The 26,413-nt window shown below is 48.2% G+C and overlaps 1 protein-coding gene across 1 annotated transcript in view; it reads left to right on the forward strand.

Moving 5' to 3' along the window:
* The window catches only part of LOC118794163 (serine/threonine-protein kinase SMG1-like), a 47,550-nt gene that overhangs the window by 4,213 nt on the left and 16,924 nt on the right, over positions 1 to 26,413 (forward strand). Inside the window, exons 3-39 of the mRNA XM_036552343.1 lie at positions 89 to 241; positions 380 to 516; positions 929 to 987; positions 1,536 to 1,749; positions 2,480 to 2,605; positions 3,365 to 3,437; positions 3,578 to 3,675; positions 3,840 to 4,013; positions 4,616 to 4,837; positions 5,324 to 5,425; positions 5,946 to 6,215; positions 6,905 to 7,035; positions 7,466 to 7,627; positions 7,937 to 8,055; positions 8,448 to 8,535; positions 8,955 to 9,056; positions 9,404 to 9,544; positions 10,094 to 10,293; positions 11,216 to 11,412; positions 11,879 to 12,040; positions 12,211 to 12,365; positions 12,788 to 12,924; positions 13,609 to 13,810; positions 14,531 to 14,640; positions 15,028 to 15,178; positions 16,065 to 16,224; positions 16,764 to 16,884; positions 17,152 to 17,421; positions 17,855 to 18,121; positions 19,902 to 20,046; positions 20,561 to 20,699; positions 21,363 to 21,584; positions 21,683 to 21,863; positions 22,490 to 22,651; positions 23,567 to 23,775; positions 24,236 to 24,390; positions 25,538 to 25,760. Coding sequence (XP_036408236.1) covers positions 89 to 241; positions 380 to 516; positions 929 to 987; positions 1,536 to 1,749; positions 2,480 to 2,605; positions 3,365 to 3,437; positions 3,578 to 3,675; positions 3,840 to 4,013; positions 4,616 to 4,837; positions 5,324 to 5,425; positions 5,946 to 6,215; positions 6,905 to 7,035; positions 7,466 to 7,627; positions 7,937 to 8,055; positions 8,448 to 8,535; positions 8,955 to 9,056; positions 9,404 to 9,544; positions 10,094 to 10,293; positions 11,216 to 11,412; positions 11,879 to 12,040; positions 12,211 to 12,365; positions 12,788 to 12,924; positions 13,609 to 13,810; positions 14,531 to 14,640; positions 15,028 to 15,178; positions 16,065 to 16,224; positions 16,764 to 16,884; positions 17,152 to 17,421; positions 17,855 to 18,121; positions 19,902 to 20,046; positions 20,561 to 20,699; positions 21,363 to 21,584; positions 21,683 to 21,863; positions 22,490 to 22,651; positions 23,567 to 23,775; positions 24,236 to 24,390; positions 25,538 to 25,760 — 5,939 coding nt within the window. The remainder of the gene's footprint in view (positions 1 to 88; positions 242 to 379; positions 517 to 928; positions 988 to 1,535; positions 1,750 to 2,479; positions 2,606 to 3,364; positions 3,438 to 3,577; positions 3,676 to 3,839; positions 4,014 to 4,615; positions 4,838 to 5,323; positions 5,426 to 5,945; positions 6,216 to 6,904; positions 7,036 to 7,465; positions 7,628 to 7,936; positions 8,056 to 8,447; positions 8,536 to 8,954; positions 9,057 to 9,403; positions 9,545 to 10,093; positions 10,294 to 11,215; positions 11,413 to 11,878; positions 12,041 to 12,210; positions 12,366 to 12,787; positions 12,925 to 13,608; positions 13,811 to 14,530; positions 14,641 to 15,027; positions 15,179 to 16,064; positions 16,225 to 16,763; positions 16,885 to 17,151; positions 17,422 to 17,854; positions 18,122 to 19,901; positions 20,047 to 20,560; positions 20,700 to 21,362; positions 21,585 to 21,682; positions 21,864 to 22,489; positions 22,652 to 23,566; positions 23,776 to 24,235; positions 24,391 to 25,537; positions 25,761 to 26,413) is intronic.

Below are 26,413 nucleotides of genomic sequence, written 5' to 3' on the forward strand. Positions count from 1 at the left end.
TTGTCATAGCATACAATGTAGAGAGAGCCACGCAGAAGAGGAACACAGTCCCCTTTCACAGCCAAATGAAATGCTCTCTCTCGGTCAGGTGGATACGAAGGTGACGGTGGTCTCTGTGAAAATGCCTTTGGTTGGAAGTCGCTGGGGCAAGAGTTGAGGACCAAGGATGTGACCGCCGATTCCACCACTTTTCAGCATGGAAGCCGTGCTTTAGCTTCAAAGGACATGAGGAAATCGCAGGGTAGGTGACAAGTCCGACCCGAGCCCCCCTATCCTCGGTTCACCATTTGTCCAGGTCATACGCCGACAGTACTCCTCGCCTTGGTTTTGGATCGGTGCACCAGCCGTAGGCTAATACTCCCCCCTCGACTCCCTGCAGATCGACCACTGCCTCACTCGGAGGAGTCGCGACTGACCGCCCTTCTGCGCAGGGTTTCCCGAGAGGATGACAGGGACCGCAGACTGGCCACCATGAAGCAAATCAAAGAGTTCATCATGCACTCCGAGAACAAAGTGGTGAGAAGCTTCAGAGCCTCTGCTCGGGTTCCTTGCCTCGTCTGTCCTTCCTTTTTGGGCTACCTTTTCGTCTGACCACATGACGGTGTTTCATTTTGCATGGAAACCAGCTAATTAAAGCAGAGACTTTATTTTTGTATTTTTTTGTGCAGTTGATTGGTCTAAAAATATGAACGGTAGCTGACACAATATAAGAGAAGCTATTCGCATGTTTTTAAAGTAGTCTTATTATGTTCCTTTTAATGAATGGACGTTTACTTTTCCATTACAACCGCTTCACTGATGGAGTAGCCTTGTTGTGTTGAAGTGTTTCTAAATTTTTTTTTCAGTTTATATATTTTGCACTATTCACATTTGGGTATTTTTAAGTAGCTGTAATATTTATGCTAAAATTCACATTTTCCCTTCACAGATCTTGGTGAAACAGTTGGACACCATCCTGACTGCCATAAATGATGTTTTGAATGAAAGGTACAAAAAGTCTCTTTCCTCACACCCAAATCTATGGAGACTTTTGGTAGAGATGCTTTCCTTTCCCTTCATACCTGTGTGGGTTGTGCATCTCCTTGTTGTGTACCATGTTTAAAGAAGGAGTCAAACCAACAGGTTGCGAGAGTGTAAACTGTATTTGGCTACATAAATCAATAAGCTCCTAACCTTCTCATGTGTTACATGAAGCTGATGAGCGTGTCCTGCTTACTTTAACTGCTGTGATAGAATGTCACAGGAATGACTGTAAACCCTTAATCTGTCATTTTGTTCAGTGACTCTTCTATGATATTTCCACCTGGGTGTTTATACGCCTATGATTCTGTTGAGGTTGCCAAGTCGTCCGCAGTCCCTTTTTTAGTGCCTTTTTCCATCTAGTGGCCATGTGAGGTACTGCATGAGGAGCTGCTTAAAAAGTCATCAAGCCAGTCCCTTAGTGAAAGGGTGTCTTAGGCCTAGTCTGCTGTTTCTGAGGTGTGTCTGGGAAGCTGTGGAGTGTGCCGTCTCACCACTGGCCGTGTCCTCTGCAGCAGCAAACTCCTCCAGGAGCTGAGACAGGAGGGAGCCTGCTGCCTGGGCCTGCTGTGCGCCTCGCTGAGCTACGAGGCCGAGAGGATCTTCAACTGGATATTCCTCAAGTTCAGTGCTGCAACCAAGGACGAGGTCAAGCTGCTGTACCTGGTGGCCACGTACAAGGCGCTGGAGATGGCCGGGGAGAAGAAGACTTTTTCACCTGTAATGCAGGTGAGGGTACCGGCCGTCAGCTAAGCATATTGATCAGTGGAGGTGTTTATGGCCATCACAACAGGGATGTCCTCAGTGTGTAGGGCTATGACTTAATATTCAATGGTTTTAACAGTCACCAAAGGCCACGGATTCATCAGAACTCCTTATTAAAATAACAGACAAAAAAGTAACTATTTTTCTGGTCAGTGTTCATGAAGGAAAGCCCTAGTAAACGCCATAAAATAATTGTGATATTGATTGATGTTGTTCACTTCCCTGCTAGAAGATGTGAATGAATGCAGATCACTCTGCAGTGAGTCATCATTTTCAGTGAAAATTCATTGGGTTTCATTGATTAACTGGAGTGGGGGATTGGAGGGGGGAATGACACGAGAGCTATAGAATATTTGAATGATAGCTCCAATGAGCTAATGAGATTTAATGATCTCTAATTTGATGATAGCTCATTCTAAATGCTTGCCACTACCAGAGCTGTTATCCATGTTTGGAAGTTGGTCTACAATGGCAGCATTGTGACAGTGATAAAGAGGACAGGCATGTGACCATACGGGTGCAGCTTCAGTTCCTAGGTTTTTGTACCCTTGGGCAAGGTTCTTAACCCCAGTTGGCTCAGTAGCTGTTGAGCTGTATGAATGGATAACGTGTATGAATCGTAAGCCATGTAGGCTGACCAGGGTCCACTCAGATTGTCCACTCGGCAAATGTAAATGGGCTGCTCCTCTCCCAGCTGGTGATGAGTAGCCTGCAGTCCATCCTGGAGAACCTGGATACGCCGGAGCTGCTGTGCCAGAGCGTGAAGTGCATCCTGCTGATGGCGCGCTGCTACCCGCACATCTTCAGCACCAACTTCAGAGTAAGCCCCCCCCCCCCCAAGCCATCCTGCCCTCCCATCAACCCCCCACCTCCCTAAGTCCAAAAAGCAGCACCTGAGTTTCACACTGCAGAGAGGGAAGATGGCAGAGATGCGGAGATAGAGAAAAGGCTCGGGCAGGGCACGAGCAGCACTGCTTTTTGCCAAGGTGGCATTACAGTGAAGCCAGTGGGCCGTGTGTTGCTGTTGGCTACGTATCCAGCTGGCCGTACTGATGGCCAGTTTTCTGGTGAGTGGCCATTTTCTGTGTTTGAGCTCACTCATCTGAGGACCCGCAAGAGGTGAATTTGTAATACAGTAATCAGCTCAAGAGCAGTAATTTTTCCTCAGAACAACTGTTTACGTTTCTACTAGGTCCTGGGTAGATTATCCACCGTAATGCACAAGAAGTTGGGGGGGGGGGCCCTCAGTTTCTCGATTTGTGATAGGTCAGAAGTTATCTGTCCTGGTAGACTCAGCCACAACAGGTTTAGCCTTTCTAAATCAACTCGCTTGGCATGTTTTGTGTCATTGTGCCCCTTGTCTGACAGAAACCATGGCCCTTGTGCTGTTTTTAGTGACAAAGGACTCAAGGCAACACCTCCCTTATTTTAACCAATGTACAGCTGCAGAGACTAAAGTCATGCGATTGGTTGGTGACCGACAGCACATGGTTGCTCTGCCTGCTGGGGACTGAATGAAGCCTCACTCTGGCACCCCCCACGCCCCGAGCCAGTCTAACAAAACATCTCTCTGTTGCAGGACACAGTGGACATCCTGGTGGGCTGGCATATTGACCACACACAGAAGCCCGCACTCACCCTGCAGGTGTCCGGTGAGCGGGGACATCACGGGAGAGAAGGTTTTTTAATGAGCTGCCGTCAACGGTCAGAGCACCGGGACTGATGCACCTGTGTCTGTGTGGGCGTGTGTGTGTGTGTGTATGTGTGTGTGCATGTGTGTTTCTGTCTGCAGGCTGGCTTCAGAGCCTGGAGCAGTTCTGGGTGGCAGACCTGGCTTTTTCCACAACCCTGCTAGGCCAGTTTCTGGAGGATATGGAGGCCTACGTAGAGGTAAAAGACTGTCAACAAGGATTTTTATGGTTATTGTCATTTCCAACCTAATTAAAAATGTTTATGAACTTATGATTCATATTAATTGTGATGACTGGCCAGTTAAGATGAGGGGTAGGCCGACGTAGGCTATGACGTTTTGTCCCTTGCTGGTGTGATTGTAGGATCTGAGCCACGTGGTTTCAGGCGAATCCGCGGATGAGGACGTCCCCCCGCCCTCGGTGTCGCTGCCCAAGCTGGCAGCCCTGCTCCGTGTGTTCAGCACGGTGGTGCGCAGCATCGGGGCGCGCTTCCACCCCTCCCGCGGGCCCCCCATCACCAAGGTGTACGTCACCGACGTGAGTCCCGTCCCCCCGAACTACTGCTCATCATACACAATTTTTTTTTTTTTTTGGAAAGGTGCTCACAAGTTTCAGATAGGACAGTTCTATTCTTTTGTGCAGGAAGTTTCTGTTCTCTTGTGCTGGAAGTCAGTGTGGATAACAGCGTCTGCTAAATGAATGTAATGTATAATAGTAGTGGAAACACTTGAAAAGGTCACCTAGCGTGGCGTGCTGTGAGACAGTAAAACTGAGGAAGGTGTTCAGTCGGAAGTACACCCAGTTTTTCCAGATTGGCCTCATCAGTGTTATGTGTGTGGTGTGTATGCTTATATCCAGCTAAACTCGTTCCTCGGCTTCATTTGTAAGTATTGATTTTTCACGGAAATCAGATTATTTTCAAGCTCCTATCAGGTATACACATTTGATAGGAATTGTGGTAAACTGGTAATTAAAATTACTAATTGAAAACTACTAGTGGAAACTAGCAGAGAAAAATCACTGGGTGCTGAATTTGACATCAGCAATTTAAATTGTTAACGAGTATACTATTCTCCTGAATAGTTTTGAAGCTCAAAGTTGCCTTCCTTGTGGCCCTCTCCACCCCTCCACCCCTCCAGGTGCTGAACCGAGTGCTGGCGTGCGTGTCGGCAGCCAGGCAGGCCTTCTTCTCGGAGGCAGTGCTGACGGCAGGAAATGAGTGCGTGTGCGTGCTGCTGGTGAGCCTGGACCTGGCGGGCCCGCTGACAGAGGCGGTCGTCTCCTTCGGCCTGGGCCAGCTGGAAGACTGCCGGGCCTGCGGGCCGGACTACTGTGTGGCACTGCTGCACCTGCTGGCGCTGGTAAGGGGCTGAGGGTCCATTTGGGTCCATCCAGGCCGACCGTGATGCCCCCGTAAAATGCGGGACTCAGTGTGTGTGCGCACATATGAGGGACCGCAGTGTGGCGTAGTTTGGTTACATAGCAGAGCTATGTAACCAAAAGGCTTGATTCCCCGCTAGGGCACTGCTGTTGGACCCTAACACAATGTTCTTTCTACAATTACCTTAGTAAATATCCAGCTGTGTAATTGGATGAAATTGTAACCTACTGTATCTGTGTCGCTCTGGATAAATGACGATGATGTAATATATTATCTAACTTGGAATGTGTGAGGCATTACTTTTTGCAAATAATGTAGAGGCGTTCCCACTCTTGGTTCGTAGGAAGCCTTCAGAGTTCTTTTTTAGTGAAACTTTTCTGTGGGTGTACGGTGCGTTTGGCCACTGTCGGCCAAACTGCCGGCCTGAATATGACTGACTCCCCTGTCCTTGGGGTTTGCGTTTCAGATCGTTGACCAGATTAACACCAACCTGCCGGCCTCGTTTGTGGAGACGCTGTTGGCGCCAACCTCCCAGCTGTTGGAGCTGCGTTTCCACAGGGAGAAAGAGGTAGAGGATGCAAGGAGTCTGCTAAATACTAAGGCACACAGCAGATGCAACACGGCAGTACATGTGACCTTATACAGGAAACTCATTACCTATACAATGCTCTTAGAATCAAGAGGCATTAGTACTTATTGTTTCAGTTTGTAAATGGCACTCCTGTATTAAGGTGGATTAGAATAGGAGAATTCATTGCAAAATCCAGAGACCAAATATACACACAGCAGTAACATTAAAATTCCCCTTTCTCAAAGTCCATCAGTGACATGCAGCAGGAATAGACAGAAGTGGTTTATAGAAAGTAGTTGGCAATCAAATTACAATTATACCTGATCTATGTACCTATATCTTCTCTGTTACAAGGGCTGAGTCATGACGCAGTGTAGATACATTGTAAGTGTGATCAAATTAGGTAACAATTCCAGTTGTTCAGTTATTTCAGTTTGAGTTGTTGAAAACGGTACAAGTGCGATGTCTGACTGTCAGATTGTGTGTGCGCTTCTGTTTCTGTATGTACCTGGACCAGGTGATGGTGGCGGCCCATGGTGTGTACCAGGCCGTCCTGAGCCTGAAGAACATCCCCATCCTGGAGGCAGCCTACAAGCTGGTGCTAGGCGAGATGGGCTGTGCCCTTGACAGTCTGCTCTATCCCCTGGGCCTGCCCTCGGCCTGCCCCCAGATCCAGCACCCTGCTTTTTCTCACACCCAGCTCTGCCCGGAAAGGGCAGAGTTCATCCTCATCTTCAACTTGAGCGTGCTCACCACTATCGGCAACACCAAGAACTCCCTCATCGGGGTGAGAGCTGGCATCCCTCAGCATCTCTCACTGTGCTGCAACCCAGGTTTGACCAGAGTGTTGGTCCAGGGAGACCTGGACTAGATAAATCAGTACAGGCTGGATTGGTGCAGTGCGAAATGTTCTAATCAATGAAGCAAAATGTTACCAAACGGGGAAGGGCTGTACAGCCCTGAAGGGACACAGGCTTTTTTTTTTTTTTCTCTGTTAAGCCAATTAACACTGTTAGAACCGGAGCACAAGAAATTAAATTAGGTTAGTTAAGAATGTAGGCAGTTTTATTAGGTAGTTAAGTGTAATGAAATCCTGGAGGCACTGTGGAGCGGCAATGTAGCATAGTGGTTAAGGAGCAGGACTCGTAACCGAAAGGTTGCCGGTTTGATCCCTACCGGGACGCTGCTGCTGTACCCTTGGGCAAGGTACTTAACCCACAATTGCCTCAGTAAATATCCAGCTGTATAAATGGATAATATTGTAAAGAACTGTAACCTGTGTAAGTCACTCTGGGTCACCCTGTTCTACCACCCCAGGAGCCTACAGCCACTCTTGGAGTAACCCTGCAGTAGACAGTGACAGTGCAATGATCTTTTGTATTAACACTGTGAGTGGCTGAGGCCTTAAGAGAGAAGAGAGGCCTGTGAGGGCCGACCCCCCCCGACCCACCCCCTCTGTGCTCCTCCCCTCGGCAGATGTGGGCGCTGTCCCCGACCGTGTTCGCCCTGCTGAGCCTGAACCTGGTGGCGGTGCACTCCGAGCTGGCCGTCCGCCACCCCGCCGTCCAGTACGCTGTCCTCTACACCCTCTACTCCCACTGCACCAGGTACGCACCTGCCCCGCCCAACCTGTCCACCCCCCACAGGCAGAAACGTCACAAATGTCTGCTGACGATTCATTGATATGACCTAAGAGGTGTCAATTAGTGGGCTTCTCATTAGTGGGCTTCTCTGGCTTTTAGCTGCATGTTGTTTTCCTAACTCAGAAGCAGCGATGTAAGGCTGTGAAACGCGTTGATCCCAGACCAGGAATTGTAACTGAGGCAGCAGCGGTATAATTACACGGAACTCGAGATGGTCCGTGCAGCGTTTCGGTGTTGTTTTTCAGAACTCGGTGTACCCGTCCTCGCTGACGGCGGGTCACAGACAGTGCAGTGCCTCATTACCCGAGCCCAGGGGCTGAGAAGACGGGGAAGCTTTGCTTTAATCATTACCCAGTGAGTTAGATGGGGGGTTTTGGCTCTTTCTCGCCCGCAGGCATGAGCACTTTATCTCCAGCAGCCTCAGCTCCTCCTCCCCCTCGCTCTTTGATGGCGCCGTCATCAGCACGGTCACCACAGCGACCAAGAAGCATTTCAGCACCCTGCTCAACCTGCTGGGGGCGCTGCTGAGCAAGGAGCATCTTTACTTGGAGGCCAGGTATAGTCGTCACCCAGCACTGTTAAGATCGCTAAAATTAGAGAGTTTAGAGAAGCTGCCATGTGCTCTTAATCACAGACTTGTGTGAACCAATCAGTAGACTGCTCTCTGCTTCTGCCGCAGTTGCTTCCGATCAGAGAGTCAGATGAATTGAAATGGCAGCGATGGTTCTGTTGTCATGGATACTCCTCTCGCTTTGTCAGATTGTGAAAGGAAGCGGGAGCGGCATGGAGGATATCAGGTTATTTTAGGGCGAGCAGGGTTTGCAGGGAGGCGCATGATGTAACATTTAAATCCTGCCCCCTGCAGGAGGCTGCTGCTGACCTGGGCCCTGGAGGTGGCTGTCGCCATGAGGAAATCCGACACCTACGCCCCACTCTTCTCCCTCCCCTCCTTCCACAAGTTCTGCAAAGGGCTGCTTGCAAACGGTGAGATACACCCCCAGTACCCTCCCCATTGACAGTAATCCCTGTTTAGGGTTTATCTTTCAGCCTTGAAGGATAATGCCAAGTTTGTCATTTCCCTGGTCAGGGACCGGCATTCTTGGAGCATTGTCCTACTTTTCACACATACGCAACTAAGGTCATTAACTGGACCTGGTTTTCCGGGTGTCACCTAAATGCAAGGGAAATCTAAAAACCTGAAGAAGCTTTTGCCTCTTAGATTGAAAATGCCTTTCCATTGGTTGTCATACCTGATTCTCCCAACTGTCACGCTGAGTAATGCCTAGTATTCTTTTGTAGGTAAAAAATAACTCATAAGCTCATCACGTCTCTTGGTTGGATTTTGACAGCTAACAAGCCTTTTACATTCTCCCCAGCCCTGAATGAAGACCCTAATATCTGCCTCCAGACCTGCAGCAGTCTTCAGGTTCTCTCCTTGTCCTTGTCCACTGAGCTACTGCAGAGGTATGACCAAAGATCCTTAATCATGAGCAAGAATCAGTATTCTAGGTTCCTTCCTGTGTCAGCAAAAAAAAGTTCCAGGTGCAGCTATTGTTAATAACCATACATGAGCAGGCAGCCATGGAACATTTCTGTGATCTGTACGATTGGCTGATTTTAAATATGCACGTAGTGATTTGAATCTGAATCCAAACAAATTAGTATTGCCATGAATGAATTTGTATTCAGAATTCAGGTTTCAGCAAACCAGGAAGGCACAGCTTTAGTTGCAAGGCTGTATTCTGGGATCTCGTTCAGCTGATGTAGCATCTCTGGCATATCGTGCACAGAGCTGAAATTGCTTTATACCATCTCCACACTGCAGGCTGCTTCCGTTGGCCCACAGGGAAATCTCACGTTCATGATTGGCCCTGTTCCCGCAGGTGTGTGGACATCTGCCGCGTCCAGCTGGTCCATTCTGTGGCTCGGGTCCGACAGGCATTTGGGAAGCTGCTGAAGACCATCCCCCTGGACGTGGCACTAAGGTGAGCTTTCCGGTCCCCTGGGTGGCCGTGAACACTACCCAAGGCAACGTGACTGATGGGACAGCTTAAAGAGCCATCGACCCTTTAAAGATGTTTTTGGCATCAGTTAAAATTGTCACTGAGGTTCCTTTTCAAATACGTAGTGACTTTTTCTGATAATCATCAATGTAATTTCAAGCTTGATAGATATATGATAGTATGATATGATGATATGATAATAAGCCAAGATGTAAAATTTGTTGATGTTTGACCTCAGAGCAGTTTTTCCCCACCATGCTTGTATACTGCTGTATGCGGCAGATCAGATCCATGTTGGTGATGTTTTAATGACCTAATGTACTGTGCAGTAACCACAGACACAGCGAGCTTCAGGAGGTATCACTGGCCATCCGCAGACACATGGGCAGAGCTCCCAGCAGCACCTTCCACCCCCAGGACTTCTCTGACCTGATTGGCTTCATTCTGTACGGGGTGCTGCACCGCGGGGGGTGAGTCACCAGCCTCGCCGCGCTCTGATTGGACATCAAGAATCTGAGCTAAAGGAATAGGATCAATCGGTTGTGTCAAAGTTGCTAGTGCGTTATGAGTAGCTTTCAGTCAATGGATATGTGAAATAATCTTGGTTGGATTTGGTGGTACTATAATTCTGCTCTCAGACACTGAAGTTCTCATAAATGACAAGTCATCACATTACACATATTACAGATTTTTACTGTCTGGAGCCTCTGACTGATAGAAAGGACTCACAAAATAAAGAAAGAAAAGATGAAAAGGCATAACAAAAAATTAAAAGACCCACCAATAGATGAAAGAAAACAAAACATTTGTAGATTTGGTTGAACGTTAGGGATCAAGTGCGTGAACTATGCATGAAGTACATTGCTTCAGGTAACATGTATTTGAAATGAATTTTGTGTTCTTCTGTTCCGTCAGTCTTTTTTGTCACCCTCTGGGACTTACTGCTGTATAATCAATTTTTATCAATCAATGTGTCTCTCCTTGTGTGTGACCATGTGACCGTGCGTGGGCATCCGCAGGAAGGAGCCGTGGTTGGAGTGCCTCTTTAACAGCTGTCAGCGGCTGGAGAAGCGGGAGGGTGCGGCCGTGCCCCGCCCCCTGCTGAAGTCAGAGGCCATGCTCTGGCAGTGGGCTGTGTGGGAGGCCGCCCAGTTCACCGTCCTGTCCAAACTTCGCACCCCGCTGGGCCGTGCCCAGGACACCTTCCAGACCATCGAGGGTGAGGGATGATTTGGGTCGCTCCTGCAGGTCACAGCTGATACCCCATCCAGTCACACGGCTGAAGAGTTAACCGCAGGTCAAAGGTCATGTAGGGCTGTGAAAACATACATTACATTATTGTCATTTAGCAGATGCTCCAGAGGAACTTATGCAGTGCATCTATTAAAGTGGCATGAAAAGTTGCACAAACAGGACACCACATGAATGAGAGTCAGTGTCAAACACAATGCTGAGCTGGCAGATGTGTGCCTAGAATGACATGTAAGTGCAAAGCATGTATGCATGTGCATACATGTGCGTACCACACACGCGCAAATAAACCTCAACATGTCCAATTACATAAAACCCTCAAATACACTTCCACATATATAATTGCACATAAGAGGCATAAAAGATCGCACTTGGGTGGTTGATTTACATACATACTGCTGATTTGCCTTCCCTTTGATGTATCGAACATATATGTACTTGCATGCAAATAATTCATTTTCAGTTGTTCTTATGTAGTCAATAGGCTGTAGATAATGAACATTGCAGAAAGTGTTTAGCTCGGTGTACAAAACACAGTCATTTGCCCTTTGAATGCTCCTTTTTTCAAACCTTCTCAAGGTAGAGGTTGCCCTTAAGTGCTGATCTAGGACCAGGTTCCACTACCAGAATTGTAACCTTTGCCATTATGAGCTAAATGGCAAAACTGGTCCAAGATCAGTGATTACGATTTGGCTGGAATGTCAAGTCATGGTTCGTCCACCCAAGCCTTTCTTTCACCACGCTTGTGTTATCTTATAGGACCACCGTAGTGTGTTTTCGAGTAGTACCACCTTAGGTTCCCTAAGTACCTTAGCCAAATGTAATCCCTGTGTGGGATTTGAACCCAGCCCAGTTCCCTTACCGCTGGCCCATGATGCACGCCCCTGCAGGGATGATCCGCAGCCTGGCGACCCACAGCGTGAGTCCGGAGCAGGAGCTCAGCCAGTGGAGCGGCAGCGAGGGGGACGAGGGCCACCACAGCAGCCAGCTGCGCCTCGCCCTGCTGTTGCAGTTCCTGGAGAACCTGGAGAAGCTCATGTACAACGCCTACGAGGGCTGCGCCACGGCGCTCATGGCCCCGCCCAAGGTCAGCCCCCAGCGCCCCGATTCCAGGGTTTCCGGCGCAGATGGGTCTTTGGCTGTGAATGGGTGCTAATACTGAACTGCCTCAATGAATGGGTCCTGTGCAGTCTTGTGCTGGGGAGATGAATTTGATATATTTGATATTCTTCGAGTGCCAAGACTGAATATTTGACTAATCATGCCATGACCGAACAAAAATGTGTGAAACGCCGGTTCTGTCTTATGTGAAGCATTACTCCCACACCTCTGTGTTAACTCATGCTTGCAGCCAGAGAAAATTAATAATAGCAGTAAAATTGTCTTATTTTATGGAGTGTTCTTGAATATGACTTTTTAGCCTTAATATGAACATTTGACTACTAATCCCGGTCATCACTTCATGACCTCTGGGTTAAACGATTGCTCTCACCCTGTCTGGTTCCCCCTGCCTCAGAGCAGCATTCTGATTGGCCCTCCCCCTTCTCACACAGGGCATCCGGACCTTCTTCTACACAAACCGGCAGACATGCCAGGACTGGCTGACCCGGATCCGTCTGGCGCTGATGAGGGTGGGCCTGCTGTCGGGCCAGCCTGCGGTCACCGTGCGGCACGGGTTCGACCTTCTGGGAGAGATGAGGAACAGCAGCACCCAGGTAACAGCCCGACCTCACTTCCTGTCTCACTTACTACTGTATGTCAGTGTGTAGTTTACCCCAGATGTATGTAACCTACTTGATATTTACAGGGCTGTTGTGATGTTGTGCAGTGATTTGTGTTAATAACTTAGTGTGGGAACCTAATGGACTCTTGGCATGCATTGAAGGGTGCTGAGATGGAGGCCCCCATCACCATGCTGGCGGAAGCGCTGTGTGAGCTGAGGTGTCCCGAGGCCATCCATGGGCTGGCAGCCTGGAGCTCCAGTGTGGCGGGCAGAGGCCTGGGCTGGGTGGGCTCGGTGGCCCTGCAGGCAGAGGGACGGTGAGGGCCCCGTTTGCTTCTTTGGGAGAAAGGGGGGCATGCAGTCAAAATGGCGGCCTTTGTTTAATATGTTCAAACGCTGGGTGTGAAGTGAAGCATGCAGTTGGTCGAAGGGAGGCAGGTTAATTGATCTGAGGAACTGGGTTTGTAATGTAAAGGCTGTTGGGAGTATTCACAGAAGGGAGTGCAGCTGTTGTAATATACCAAGCTGCCTAATTTTAAAGGCAAAATAATTCTTTCCTGTCTCAACTTGAGCCACTTCTGTATCCAACTATGTAAATGGATTATATTCAAAATAGAATATATGCAAGATGCCCCCATTGACTAAGAAAAAAAAACAGGTATTGGGTGCACATGTTTAACTAGAACACCTCCTCTGGCTGGGAGGAGTGTTGGGATTAATTCAGCACCTGTGGTTGCAGGTTTGAGAAGGCGGCACAGGAGTACCAGGAGCAGCTGTGCTCCATCACAGGGGTGGACTGCTGCATCAAAGGATTCGACAGGTCCCTGCTGAAAGTGTCTACCACCAACAGCGGCAGCCCCAAGCACACAGGAAACGGTGAGAGCCACGCCTCCCCTCCACACTCCACTGCAGCGCAACTCTCGTTCCTACACGCTCTGCTGTGATGTAATTTCTTCTCGAAATATGTTCCATTGTCATACATGTCCCTACTCTGTCTCTCTGGTGCATTACCTACCCTGTTAGTCTGAGAGACACACACACACACGCATACACAACATGCAAAATGCATTACAGACAGCGTAGCCAGTATCTCAGTGAACTGAAGTGGTTGGTGTGTTATCTTCAGATGTATGACTTAGTGCAGTGCGCTTATGTGCTGAGATATCAGCCTTTGAAAGCTCTCTTTCTGCCCTCAGAGGGCTCTGATGATAGCAGGTGACTCTGTATAGTCATCAGCAGTAAGATGCATACCTGACTGGGTTACATTCTAATTCTGTTTAATGTGTAATTTGTTCCTCATAGGTGAAGTAATATTGCACTATAATTTCATAATTATAAAGATGTAGATGTGTCAGTTTATTTTGTAAAATGTATTTTGACAGTAAAATATGCACACAGATGTTCACAATGATATTCACAATGTTTGCATACACAATACATACATACACAATATGTGGATGTGATATTTCACCATATTTTACCACAGATGAGTATTTCATGACAGTAGGTCCTGCCACTTTAAGGACTGAACTGAGGGGCCCTCGTTATGTTTCCTTCCAGGAGACAGCAGGAAGACTGTTCTTATGAAAACCAGTGACTCCTCCCCCGAGGTCCTCAACTTCCTGGCCAATAAGGCGTGCGAGTGCTATGTGGCACTGTGTGATTGGCCGTCAGTGCAGGAGTGGCAGGCCAGTGTGACGGTCCTCAGGAAGACTCCCAACGGCTCTGCCATCCACCTCAAGACTGATTTCAACTACATCAGGTCTGTGCAGGGACGCCCGTGGCAGGAGGGTGGGGCTTCCCAAGCCTCATGGGCAGAGCTGTTACATTCTGTTGATTGCTATCCATTGGCGGCTATCCATATTTGGGGTGTTGTTAAGCCTGCCTCACCCATCTCAGTAAGGACAGATATATAAAAGGATTCACAGAGGTTTTCCATGGAAGAGTTAAACAGGGGAAAGTGTTTTTTAGGCAAACCAAACCCAAGCATTTCTAAATCTGCCATCAACAACAAGAAGAGCTATTATTTATTGTTCCAAAAGAAAAAAGCATGAATAAGCATGTACCTGTGTAATTACATCGTTCTTACTGTATAATAAATGTGTAACAACAATTTATCAACATATAACCATTTGAACCAGTAATTCAGTAATTACTGCAGCTGTCTGAATAACCCCACAGCTAACCATCCCAATCCTAGTCTGAATAACCCCACAGCTAACCATCCCAATCCTAATATCAGATGTTCTCTTAAGTGTCACTCATATCCCCTGCTATTTATTCTACCCCCTGAACTATCCCTAGATGTTGGTGTGATTGCACAAGATTATAAAACAATGTAGCTTCCGTACACTGATTCTGCTGTAAATATTTTTTAGGTAGATTGACCTTTCTGTTCAGTGTTGCTGAGAGGTAGCGGGTCACCCCAAACCCAATGTAGTTTATTTCCTGTTTGTTGCTAACACCCTTGTGTTGGTCCCAGGGCTCTGAGCAGCTTCGAGGATGGAGATTTCACCGAGTGTCATGAACAGCTGGACCTCCTGCCCGGCGACGATTTCAGACTTCTGAACTCCTCCTCCCGGGACAAGATAGGTATGTTGTGACCCATACCCATACTGAGCAAGGCCTTTGATAGAAAAGCACTTTAATGCAATATTGAGTCACATTTATTATTAAATACGGTACAGGTACTGTACTGCTGTTGTTTTTGAATGAGTAATATATTTTATACTCATCATATTGAGTTAAAGATCACAGAGTGATAACTCTGAACGAAATAATAATCTGAACATGCAATATGTCTGCAGATACTTACCTGTATCTTAACAGTGGCGGGGGTCATTGTCAAGCTCCCAGGAGGGGGGACAGGGAGGGGGTCTGCATATATGCGAACACATTTGCAGATAGGTGCACAAGTCTAAAAGCGCAAAGGAGGCAAACTCTGTCCCCACCATGGCAGCCCCATTTTGTGCCCCCCAGACATGAAGCGGCTGCTCCCTGCCACGCTCAGCCCTGACCCCACGGAGCTGCAGAAGGCCATCGAGGTCCAGCTCCTCAGGAGCGCCGTGGGGGTCATCACCGTGGCAACCGCCAATCACGAGCAGGAAGAAAAGGGGGTCCTGGCATCTGAGTGAGTTTCAGAGTGTTCTTTCTCCTCTCTGTGGGCCTGGACCAGGGGTATCAAACTCATGAAAGAACAGTGGGTACATTGGTTTTTACTTCACCCAATTAACCCCTACATTAATTGTTCCAGTCATTTCATTATCAATATACATTTATGCAGAAAAACACTGCTGATGTGTCCCATTCAATTTGTAAAAAGCCAATGTTAATAAATGGTAAGTCTAGTTAAGACTTAAGGGTGCACATTCTCTCCAGCAATTGAGGTATCAGTGGACACAGTCATGCTTCAGAGGACATACATTTGTCATACATGGTTAACAGGGTGTATCCCTGGCTGCTCTACTTATGTGTGCTCTCAGGGCTGTGGGAGGTTACTGTGTGTGGTTTGCAGGACTGTCGTGAGGTAGCTGTGTGTTGTTTTGGGACTGTAGTGGGGTAGCTGTGTGTGGTTTCAGGGCTGTGGTGAGGTAGCTGTGTGGTTTCAGGCTGTAGTGAGGTATCTGTGTGTGGTTTCAGGGCTGTAGTGAGGTATCTGTGTGTGGTTTCAGGGCTGTAGAGAGGTAGCTGTATGTGGTTTCAGGGCTGTGGTGAGGTAGCTGTGTGGTTTCGGGCTGTAGTGAGGTATCTGTGTGGTTTCAGGGCTGTAGTGAGGTATCTGTGTGTGGTTTCAGGGCTGTAGAGAGGTAGCTGTGTGTGGTTTCGGGCTGTAGTGAGGTATCTGTGTGTGGTTTCAGGGCTGTAGTGAGGTATCTGTGTGTGGTTTCAGGGCTGTAGAGAGGTAGCTGTGTGTGGTTTCAGGGCTGTAGTGAGGTAGCTGTGTGTGGTTTTCTGGCTGTGGTGAGGTAGCTGTGTGTGGTTTTGGGCTGTGGTGAGGTAGCTATGTGTGATTGCAGGAATGTGGTGAGGTACCTGAAGCAGACGGGCCGTATCACCCTGGGGCCACTCCGGCTGTCCACCCTCACCCTCTCTGGCACCCTGCCCACCCTCAGCACCCTGCAGCTGCACTGTGCCACCGCTCTGGAAAGCAGCCTGAGTGGCCAGCTGGGCCCTGAGGTGAGCCGCATGCACACAACACACACACACAACACTGCCTCACTCACACAACACTAACATCACACGCACACAACACGATCAACACACGCACACAACGCTCACTCACTCGCTCACACAACACTAACAACACACACACACACAACGCTCACACATAACAATAACAACACACGTGCACAACACTCACTCGCTCACACAACACTAACATCACACGCACACAACACGATCAACACACGCACACAATGCTCACTCACTCGCTCACACAACACTGACATCACACGCACACAACACTCACTCGTTAACACAAAACTAACAACACATGCACACAACTCTCACTCACGCACTCATTCACATACTCACCATGCTTACTCACACACACACAACACATTTGCACACCAACCTACACAACACTCACCTTCTCTCTCTCTCTCTCTCTCTCTCACACACACACACACACACACACACACACACACACACAACACTCATTCACACAGTCACACTGACATAGCGCTCACACGCATGCTGAACGTGCTCTCCCGCAGGACTGCCTGATCCCCCTGTACAGCCGAGCTCTGAGCGCCTGCAAGCGGCAGGACATCCAGCCCTGGCTGCAGGCCCTGAGATACACCACCTTCCAGAGAGAGCTCTTCCTCCAGCTCAGAGGTGTGCTCACGCTCCAGGAGCTGCTTTCTGTGCCTCTCTGTGAGCCTCTGCACTTACATTCACATCCAGTCATTTAGCACACCCTCTTATCCAGAGAGATTTACAGGCAAAAGTGCATACTGAAAGGTCGGGCTAGGAGCAGAGGAAATACCAGATCATACGTGTCACAGTCCAGTAGCAGGAGTTATTAAATAACATACCACTTGCCAGGTTCTCACAGGGGTCCATGTTTGTTTTTGATATATATTTATCCCCACCCCTACCCAGGCTCCGCGGCTCCCATTGACACCCACCTGACAGAGCTGTGTCTGACGGCAGTCAAGTTCGCCCGCAAGCAGGGCAACGTTGCCCTGGCGACACGGCTCCTGAGGCGCTGCGGTGATGCCCCTCTGGGCAGTGGCAGTGGCAGTGGTGGTGGAGGTGGCGATGGGCAGGACCAGGTGCACCCCTTCACGTGGCTGTCCCTGGAAGGAGCTGTCGGAGAGAAGTGGGGCCCGGAGCTGGAGATTGAGAAGGCCAAAGTGCTCTTTGCCGCAGGTCGGTGATCTCCCTCGCGACCCCCTGTACTGATCTCTGATCAGTGCTAGCACAGCACACAAAGCCCCTGGTTCATGTTTCACTGATTTGAGATCAGCAGGAAGTGGGGCAGTCCTCCCTCCCACCACATTCAAGCAGTTACGTGCAGTTCCGTTGCTAACTGAATGGAGCGAGACCAATGCGGAGATTTTCCTTTTTTTTTGTTTTGCTTCCCAGTCCCTCAGAGATGCTACAGTTGTTATGCAGCATTCTTTTGCATTTATTGTGTCTCCCTGTTACTTTCCCCAAACCAGTGTCTGCCAGATGTAGCAGTTCTCTGGCTAGCATTCCTTGCTTGATCTAGGCCAGCTCTTCCGATGTGGTGGTGCTGGAGACTGACCCCGCTCTTCATTGAGTTGTCATGAGCGTCGGACCTGTGTGTGACTGTTCCCAGGTCAGTCGGCAGCGGCGATGGAGATGCTGAGCTCCTGCGCGCTGGCGTACTGCCGCTCGGGGAAGTGCGAGCGCGCGGCGGGCCGCGCCCTGCTCACCCTGTGCAAGTGGCTGCTGGCCGACTGGAAGGACCTGACGCCGCAGCTCAAGCAGGTGGCCAAGAGGGGCCCCTCCGGCCTGCCGCCGCTGAGCCGCAACGTGGCCGCCCTGCTGGAGCTCCCCCCGCTGGAGGACCAGGACGCGCCGCGCATCACCACAGAGACCACAGGTACTAGAGGGCCCCACCTTCTCAAAGCACAGTTCAGCTGTGGATTTATCAATTGACACTCCCTCCCCCTCACCTTTACTGTGACTTTTTCATGTGAGCTCACTTTTATTAATAAATTTAACCAATGACAGGAGGCAAATAGAAATGCCTTTGCTTATAAAGCCACATGTTCAGTTCACACTTAATTAACCAACCACAGCTGGTTGGTTAGTGATGTGTAACTGTCGCATCAGTGAACAGTTTATAATTGTATACGGCCTGGTTATGGAAGGGCTTGACGCTTGCTTTTTTCCCAAGGAGCACATGTGCTCCTAAGTTGAAAAATTTAGGATCGCATAAAGAACTTCAGGAGCGCAATAAAAATTTATCAAATAATGTGTTTTTCCTTAATAAAGGGATACAAGGAGACATTTACAAGCAAAATGATTTAATTTATTTGAATACAAAAAGTACACCAGGTTTTTAAATTATTTCTGCTTCAAACTCTTTATTTAATGGTTATGTAATTATTTATACCAAAAAAAAGTCTTAAACTGTATAAACAGTATTAACATTATGAACACCTCTATAATAAAGTAGTTCTTAGTCCTAAACGCCAAGTCATGTGATCATGTGATTTTTTTCAACAGACAACATTGGTTCAGCGCAGTGACTGCGTCATCGTCATTGTTGTGTTATCAACCTTTTTGTTAAAAAAAAAAAAAACAGAGGCTGCTTGGGCTGAGTGAATTTTGTAATGCTTTTTATTTGCACACATGCTCCTAAATACATTTTACAGTTCGCACACATCTATTTTTAGTAGCAAATGCGAGTGAAACGCTTGCACTGTTGAGGCCTGGGTTATGGGCCAACACAAGTTGAATGTTAATTAACCAAGCTGACTTCAGCTATGCAAAACTGCTGTTTATGAGGACAGTAATTTAGAAAGCTGCTGATCCTCATCCTCTAAATCAAGGTTTGTGAATACACGGCAGTTGATTAACATCTCTTACTAATGCTCCCTTTTAATGCTTTCATACACTAATCACAGTTGTTATCATATTAATAATGATTACTGTTATATTAACCACAGTTATTGACATATTAACTGAAGTTATTGGTATATCAGCCGTTTACTCTATCTCTACTATGCATGTGGAGGTCTGGAAGTGTATAAGGGAACCTGAGGATCCAATATGTTAGCCTTAAACAAACAATATACATACATGCTATTACACTTTGTATGCATGATAGCAGAGAGTAAAAAAGTGGATCGGAAGTGTAGTGTGTGGGAAGGTATGCAGCTGTGAGATAGCATGAAGTAGAACCGAGAGGGAGTAGAGAAGAGAACAATTCTACATGTGTGCCGTAAGTTACACAGCAAGGCCTGAGGTTGGGAAGGAAAATGGGAGTTAGACACTGTCTGGACATTGCCCAGAAGATGGACCTTGAGTGTAAGATAAAATTATTGGACTCTGTGAGAAGGGGATTGCAAATATTGGGGCTCTTTGTTTGTTTTTGCTATCCAAAGACTTCTTGGTGTCTTATGTTTTTTGAGATGCTCTCCCTGATGCTGCCTAGTGTGCATCTATAAGACTGTCTCCTGCAGATCTGCAATAAAAGTTTTTGGCCTCTGTTATTATTGTGTAGTGTTGTGTTCCGTCTGCCTAATTTTTGAACCCACTGTGATTTGTTAACTGGCATTGATTTTATAGGTGAAGTAGAAGAGGGGGGACAAGATGAAATTTTCACAGACAAATTCCATATGCAATATATAAATGTCTAACTAACTCTCTGTCAGTGAGCGTCGGCGTCGGGGAGCCGGACTTCGTCCTGGGTCAGCTGTACCAGCTGTCCACCATCCAGGCTCCGGAGATGGCCAAGTCCTGGGCCGCCCTGGCCAGCTGGGCTTACCGCTGGGGCCGGAAGGTGGTGGACAACGCCAGGTAGGCAACACTGTGTTGTCCCTTTCACCTAGACCCCTGCTTTACATTACATTGTGTTGCATTACATTGTCGGCATTTAGCAGACGCTCTTATCCAGAGCGCCTTAAATCGGTTACAGTTTTTGAAATGGTGTCCATTTATACCGGTGAATATTTACTGAGGCAGTTGTGGGCAGATACCTTGCCCAAGGGTACAGCAACAATGCCCCAGTGGGGAATCAAACCGGCAACCTTTTGGTTACGAGTCCTGCCACTTAACCACTTCGCTACACTGCCACCACCTTCTTTAAGTACATACAGAGGAACAGTCAGGAACAGTCAGGCAGACATTCAGAGAGTGTGCTAAATGTTAATTGTCTGTTCATTCAGTGAGAAAATGACACACTGGATATGTTTAACAGTGATAAAATCCAACACTGATCATTTTTAATATGGCTGCCCAAGCTGCCCTTTTGCAGCTGTTGGTGTCTTGAACATGTCCTTATCATGGTTTCTATCATGTTCACTTCCTGTAGTCAAGGAGAGGGTGTGCCCCTGCTCCCTGGTGAGAAGCAGGAAGTAGAAGAGCTGCTACCAGCATGCACCACTGATGAGGACAAGGAGACCATATTTGGCATCCTGGGCCAGGCTATGTGTCGACCAACAGGCATCCAGGTCAGCAGCATTGCTGTGAAGATGCCTTCTCTGTGTTGCATCATAAGAGCAGTTGCACTCTTTAGCTTCAGATAAACAGAGTGGCAATGGGGAGATGAAAGGTAAAGAACTGGAGTTCGTAAGCTTTTATTTTAATAGCCTGACATGCTCTCTGCATGCGTCTCTCTGTCTCTGTTTGTGTGTGTGTGTGTGTCTGCACTTGTGTGTGTGTGTGTCTCTGGTTGCCTTTGTGATTGTGTGTGTGTGTGTCTGCACTTGTGTGTGTGTGTCTCTGGTTGCCTTTGTGATTGTGTGTGTGGTGCACTTGTGTGTGTGTGTGTGTCTCTGGTTGCCTTTGTGATTGTGTGTGTGGTGCACTTGTGTGTGTGTCTCTGGTCGCCTTTGTGATTGTGTGTGTGGTGCACTTGTGTGTGTGTCTCTGGTCGTCTCTGTGCCTGTGTGTGTGGCGCACGGTGTGTGTGTCTCTGGTTGCCTTTGTGATTGTGATTGTGTGTGTGTGTGTGTCTGCACTTGTGTGTGTGTCTCTGGTTGCCTTTGTGATTGTGTGTGTGGTGCACTTGTGTGTGTGTCTCTGGTCGCCTTTGTGATTGCGTGTGTGTGTGTGTGTGTGTCTGGTCGTCTCTGTGCCTGTGTGTGTGGCGCACGGTGTGGGTGTCCCACCAGGACGAGGACATGGCGCTGCAGAGCGAGGAGGACGAGGAGGACGACATGGTGGACGTGATCTGGAGGCAGCTGGTGGGCTCCTGCCCGTGGCTGTCGGAGGTGGAGGAGGGCGTGACGGAGGGGCTGATCAGGGTGTGGCGCACGGTGGTGGACCGCATCTTCAGCCTGTACCAGGTGTCCTGCCGCGCCTACTTCACCTTCCTTAAGCTGAACACCGGACAGGTGAGGGTCCCTGCAGGTCTGCGTGACTGGCCGGTGCTCTGGCAGCAGCGCGCGCACGGCTGACTGTCAGGAGGCATGAATGTGCCTGTGATTGACAGGCGCCGATGGAAGAGGACGACCCCAAGCTCCTGCTGAAGAATCCTGATGGCAAGCAGAGCAGCGATGACGTCATCGTCATGGCGACCCTGCGTCTGCTGCGACTGCTGGTGAAGCATGCCGGGGAGCTGCGGGAGGGGCTGGAGCTGGGCCTGGCGTCCACGCCCACTGCCCCCTGGAGAGGTAACGCTGGGGTAGAGGAGCCACACCCATGACTGGGGCTGGCTGGGGGAGGAGTGTATAATGCTGAAGGTAGTGGTGTTTTCCCACAGGTATAACAGTAAAGGCAATGGTGTTTTCCTACAGGTATAACAATAAAGGCAATGGTGTTTTCCCACAGGTATAACAGTGAAGGTGACGGTGGTGTTTTCCCACAGGTAGAACAGTGAAGGTGACGGCGATGTTTTTCCCACAGGTATAACAGTGAAGGTGATGGTGGTGTTTTCCCACAGGTATAATGCTGAAGGCGATGGTGTTTTCCCACAGGTATAATGCTGAAGGCGATGGTGTTTTCCCACAGGTATAACAGTGAAGGTGATGGTGGTGTTTTCCCACAGGTATAACAGTGAAGGTGATGGTGGTGTTTTCCAACAGGTATAACAGTGAAGGTGATGGTGGTGTTTTTCCCACTGGTGTAATGCTGAAGGTGATGGTGGTGTTTTTCCCACAGGTATAATGCTGGAGGTGATGGTGTTTTCCCACAGGTATAATGGTGAAGGTGATGGTTTTTGTCCCCACAGGTATAATGGTGACGGTGGTGTTTTTCCCCAGAGGTATAATGCTGATGGTGATGGTGTTTTTCCCTGCAGGTATAATCCCGCAGCTCTTCTCCAGGCTGAACCACCCTGAGGCCTACATCCGCCATAGCATCTGCAGCCTGCTCTGTCGTGTGGCGCACGACTCGCCCCACCTTGTCCTCTACCCCGCCATCGTGGGCTCCATCTCGCTGGGCGGGGAGGCGCAGGCTGCAGGTACGTGGTATTTAGGTGTAGGAAATGAGTTTGTAACCAGACATTAGCAGGATTGATTCCCGGTGGGAGAACTACTGTTGTGTCCCTATTAAGGTGCTTAACTTGTATTTTTTCTCTAAGGGGAATTTCTTCATTATTTCTTCATTATTCTGCATCTATGAGTGGATGCATTATAAGTGACAATTTTGAAATTCCAAGGATTCAGTTTATAAGAGCTAACTCCTGGGCAGAGATTACACTGAGAGTGAGGTCACTTGTTAATTCTGCATTCATAGTTTTGAACACATGAACATAATGCTTTTGAAAGGTCTGTAGCTTTTTGTTTTGTTGGTATTGTCTTCATCACTTACAAATAGGACTGCACGATATAGCCGTCGCGATATATCGAATAGCTATTTTTAGTGTAATAACAGCTATCCACGGTATGTGGCATTAGGTTTCTTCACATATGTTTTTTCCAAGGCCACATGAAATGATTCCGGGGGAAAAAACACCACTCGTATCTATTCAATGTTGATATCACAGCAACAGCACTATGCTGCCTCCATGTGGTAGATAGAAACACATGGCTACAAAGATGGAAAACATATGCTATGTGTTTTTCAAAGCTAATAGGTAAGTTAACCAACATATAGATACAAGTGATATTTTTCTGCCCAGGAAGCATTTCACTGAACTTGGGAGGTGTGCTCCTGCATCAGGTATGACTAAAGGGAAAAACATATGGGAAGAAACCTAATGGCACATACCGGGGATAGCTCCTATTGTGCAAAAAATAGCTTTTCGATATGTTGCGACGGCTATATCGTGCAGCCCTACTTACAAATAAAGATTTTGCTTGCCTGTGTTGGCTGTTTTGATGAAGGACAAATTGCTAACCACTGCGAACCCCCGTCCCATCCCCCCGTCATGTAGGCAACAAGCTGCCATCAGCTCTACCCACGCTTCTGGGCAACATCCAGGGGGAGGCGCTGTGTGGGGGTGGGAGTGAGGTGGCCTCCCAAGAGAGCGGCAGAGGGGAGGAGCTGGGGCCGTGCTCCAGCCAGGACCAGGCCATGATGCAGGACTGCTACAGCAAGATTGTGGACAAGCTCTCCTCCGCCAACCCCACCATGGTGCTGCAGGTACAGCCGGGGCCGGCGCCCTCTGCTGCCCAGCCGGGAATGGCAGTCTGCTCACAGCCTTTTTCTTGCTTAGCTTGTCTATGCCAAAGTTTGCACGCAACAGCTCAATTATGATAGCTGCGCATTGTGTGTCTAAATCAGAGTCTCATAGCGGATGCTGTTTTGGGGTGGGTACATGGTTGGAACTGCAAGCCTGCTGATTGGTTTCTACCCTGGTAAGATACAAATCACCACTGGACAGACGGAAAGCATGTAATCAGACTTGTAAGCCTAACACCTTATCGACTTCACAGGTGTACTCACTGTGTGTACCTAGTAACTTTATACATTTTCATTCATACATACATAAGAAGACACTATTGAGTGTAGCTGGCTGTGGCTGTATTTTTGGTTGGACTGATGTGAAAAGGGCAAGTGTGTGGAGGGCTGGCTGAGGTGTGCTCCACACCGCCCCCTGCAGGTGCAGATGCTGGTCGGGGAGCTGCGCAGGGTGACTCTGCTGTGGGACGAGCTGTGGCTGGGCGTGCTGCAGCAGCAGCACATGCAGGTGCCCCGCAGGATCCAACAGCTGGAGGACGAGGTCAAGAGGGTACAGAACAACAACACACTCCGCAAGTAAGTGCCACAGTGCCCCCTGCTGGCGCTTGCGCCAACTGCACTGTGGTTTACCCTTGGGGGGGATAGTTAAATATCAAGCATTTCATATGCTATACCTTGACTTAGGGGTTAACAGGTTTTCATAAGAAGTTTGAGAAGGCCATGGTTAGATTGACAGCAGGGATATGTCCCATTTCTTCCCACTACAAAGCCAGGCTATTATGTATGTGAGTGGTTAGCAGGCACTTGGCTTCTAACTATATGGGCTTTCAAAACAAGTACAGATGACTGACCTGAAACATGAAAGCCGTTCCCTTTTATGAAATGTTAATGTCTCTTCAAAGTGTTGTTGAAATTCAGTGTAAATATTCTCACTTCGTCCCTGTCTGCGTCCAGCTCCCAAAATGCACTAAGAAGTGTTTGGTGTAAAAACAGACTTCAAAGTGGTCATGAATATTTCTGAAAGATGAGGAAGGATGTGTTTGACTTACAGAAGGACAGGGGAGTTTGATTCTGGGATTTAAAGAGCATGGTTTAAACTGTGTGGAAGTTTTACCATGGAGTGTTTTCAAAGTTCAAATCACCTTATTTCTGTAGGTATTAAAACAAACAGGTTTTCAGTACCTACTATAGTAAAGATTAGGACCAACACGATGAGATTTTTGGTTTTGAACCTTATAGGTCAAATGAACAAATTTAAGGGCAGTAGTGGGCAGCGGTATGGGGTAGTGGTAAGGAGCAGGGCTCATAACCAAAAAGGTTGCTACTTCAGTCCCTGTTGGGACACTGCTATTGTATCCTTGTGCAAGGAACCTAACTCATAATTGCCTAAGTAAATGTCACATAAATGAATAAAATGGGATGAAAGGGTAGAAGGAAAAATGTCTCTCTAGATAATAGCATCTGCTGAATGACAATGTGATGTTTGACAATAATGTAAAGGAAGTAGTTCTCTGTTACATCTGTAGTTTACATAGCTTATTTGTGTCTTACAGGACAAAAACAGGAGACATCTCCACATTTCGTGTAGCTTATTTGATGCCTGCCAGATGGTATTTTGGGATTTGGGATTGGTTAATTGGTTCACAGGCTGTGATGGGGGTGTCTCACTCCCCCCCTGCGAGTACGGGGCCCAGTTAAAGCCTGTGGCTTCCCCTCGTTTCAGGGAGGAGAAGGTGGCCATCATGCGGGAAAAGCACTCTGCCCTCATGCGGCCGGTGGTGTTTGCACTGGAGCATGTGCGCAGCATCACGACCACGCCCGCCGACACACCCCACGAAGCCTGGTTCCAGGAGAGCTACGGGGAGGCCATCGACCACGCCCTGGAGAGGCTGAGGAACCCGCCCAACCTCGCCAACCCGGCCAGCAGCTGGGCTCCCTTCAAGCAGGTAGGTGCTGCACCGCTCGGGACCACTCCCCAGCCCTCAGACCTGATCCCTACCCTTTGAACCCACTGGAAACTTCATTCCCCAGACTCGTCAACCTTTAGGCAGAAACACTTCATTTCCATCAAGAATGCAATGTATGCAGCTCAAGAACAGCTTCCGTTTAACCCATTATCCTTTAATATATCTTCAGACTGCACCTCAGCCTCCCTACCAAAGTGTGAGCTCTTGTTCCTCTTGTGTGTAATTTTATATTTGGCAGTTTTACTACAGGGTATCTGGTAGTGTTCTGTTTGGAATGGTGTAGTCTTACTGTAGAGCAGCAGTCCCCAACCACCGGGCCGCAGACCGGTACCGGGCCACGGCACATTCGCTACCGGGCCGCACGGAAAGGATAAATAATTTATTTTTTCATTTCTTTAATCGGTAAAATAAAATAATATTAAAATAATAATTGAATACAATTATAGGCTATTCGTGCAGTAATAACATTGAACTTGGTGCAGTCTATTGGTCCTTTTCGCACCACTCTAATATCTCTCACGCCCACAACAGTTTACAGATTTTGAACTTGAGTAATGTGCATTATAGGAGTTCATCACTTACTATACGGTCTGCTTGAGCTGAGCTGTGTTGCCAACTTTGTACTAGCTAGC

Source organism: Megalops cyprinoides, chromosome 19, assembly GCF_013368585.1.
Source record: "Megalops cyprinoides isolate fMegCyp1 chromosome 19, fMegCyp1.pri, whole genome shotgun sequence".
Classification (NCBI taxonomy): domain Eukaryota; kingdom Metazoa; phylum Chordata; class Actinopteri; order Elopiformes; family Megalopidae; genus Megalops; species Megalops cyprinoides.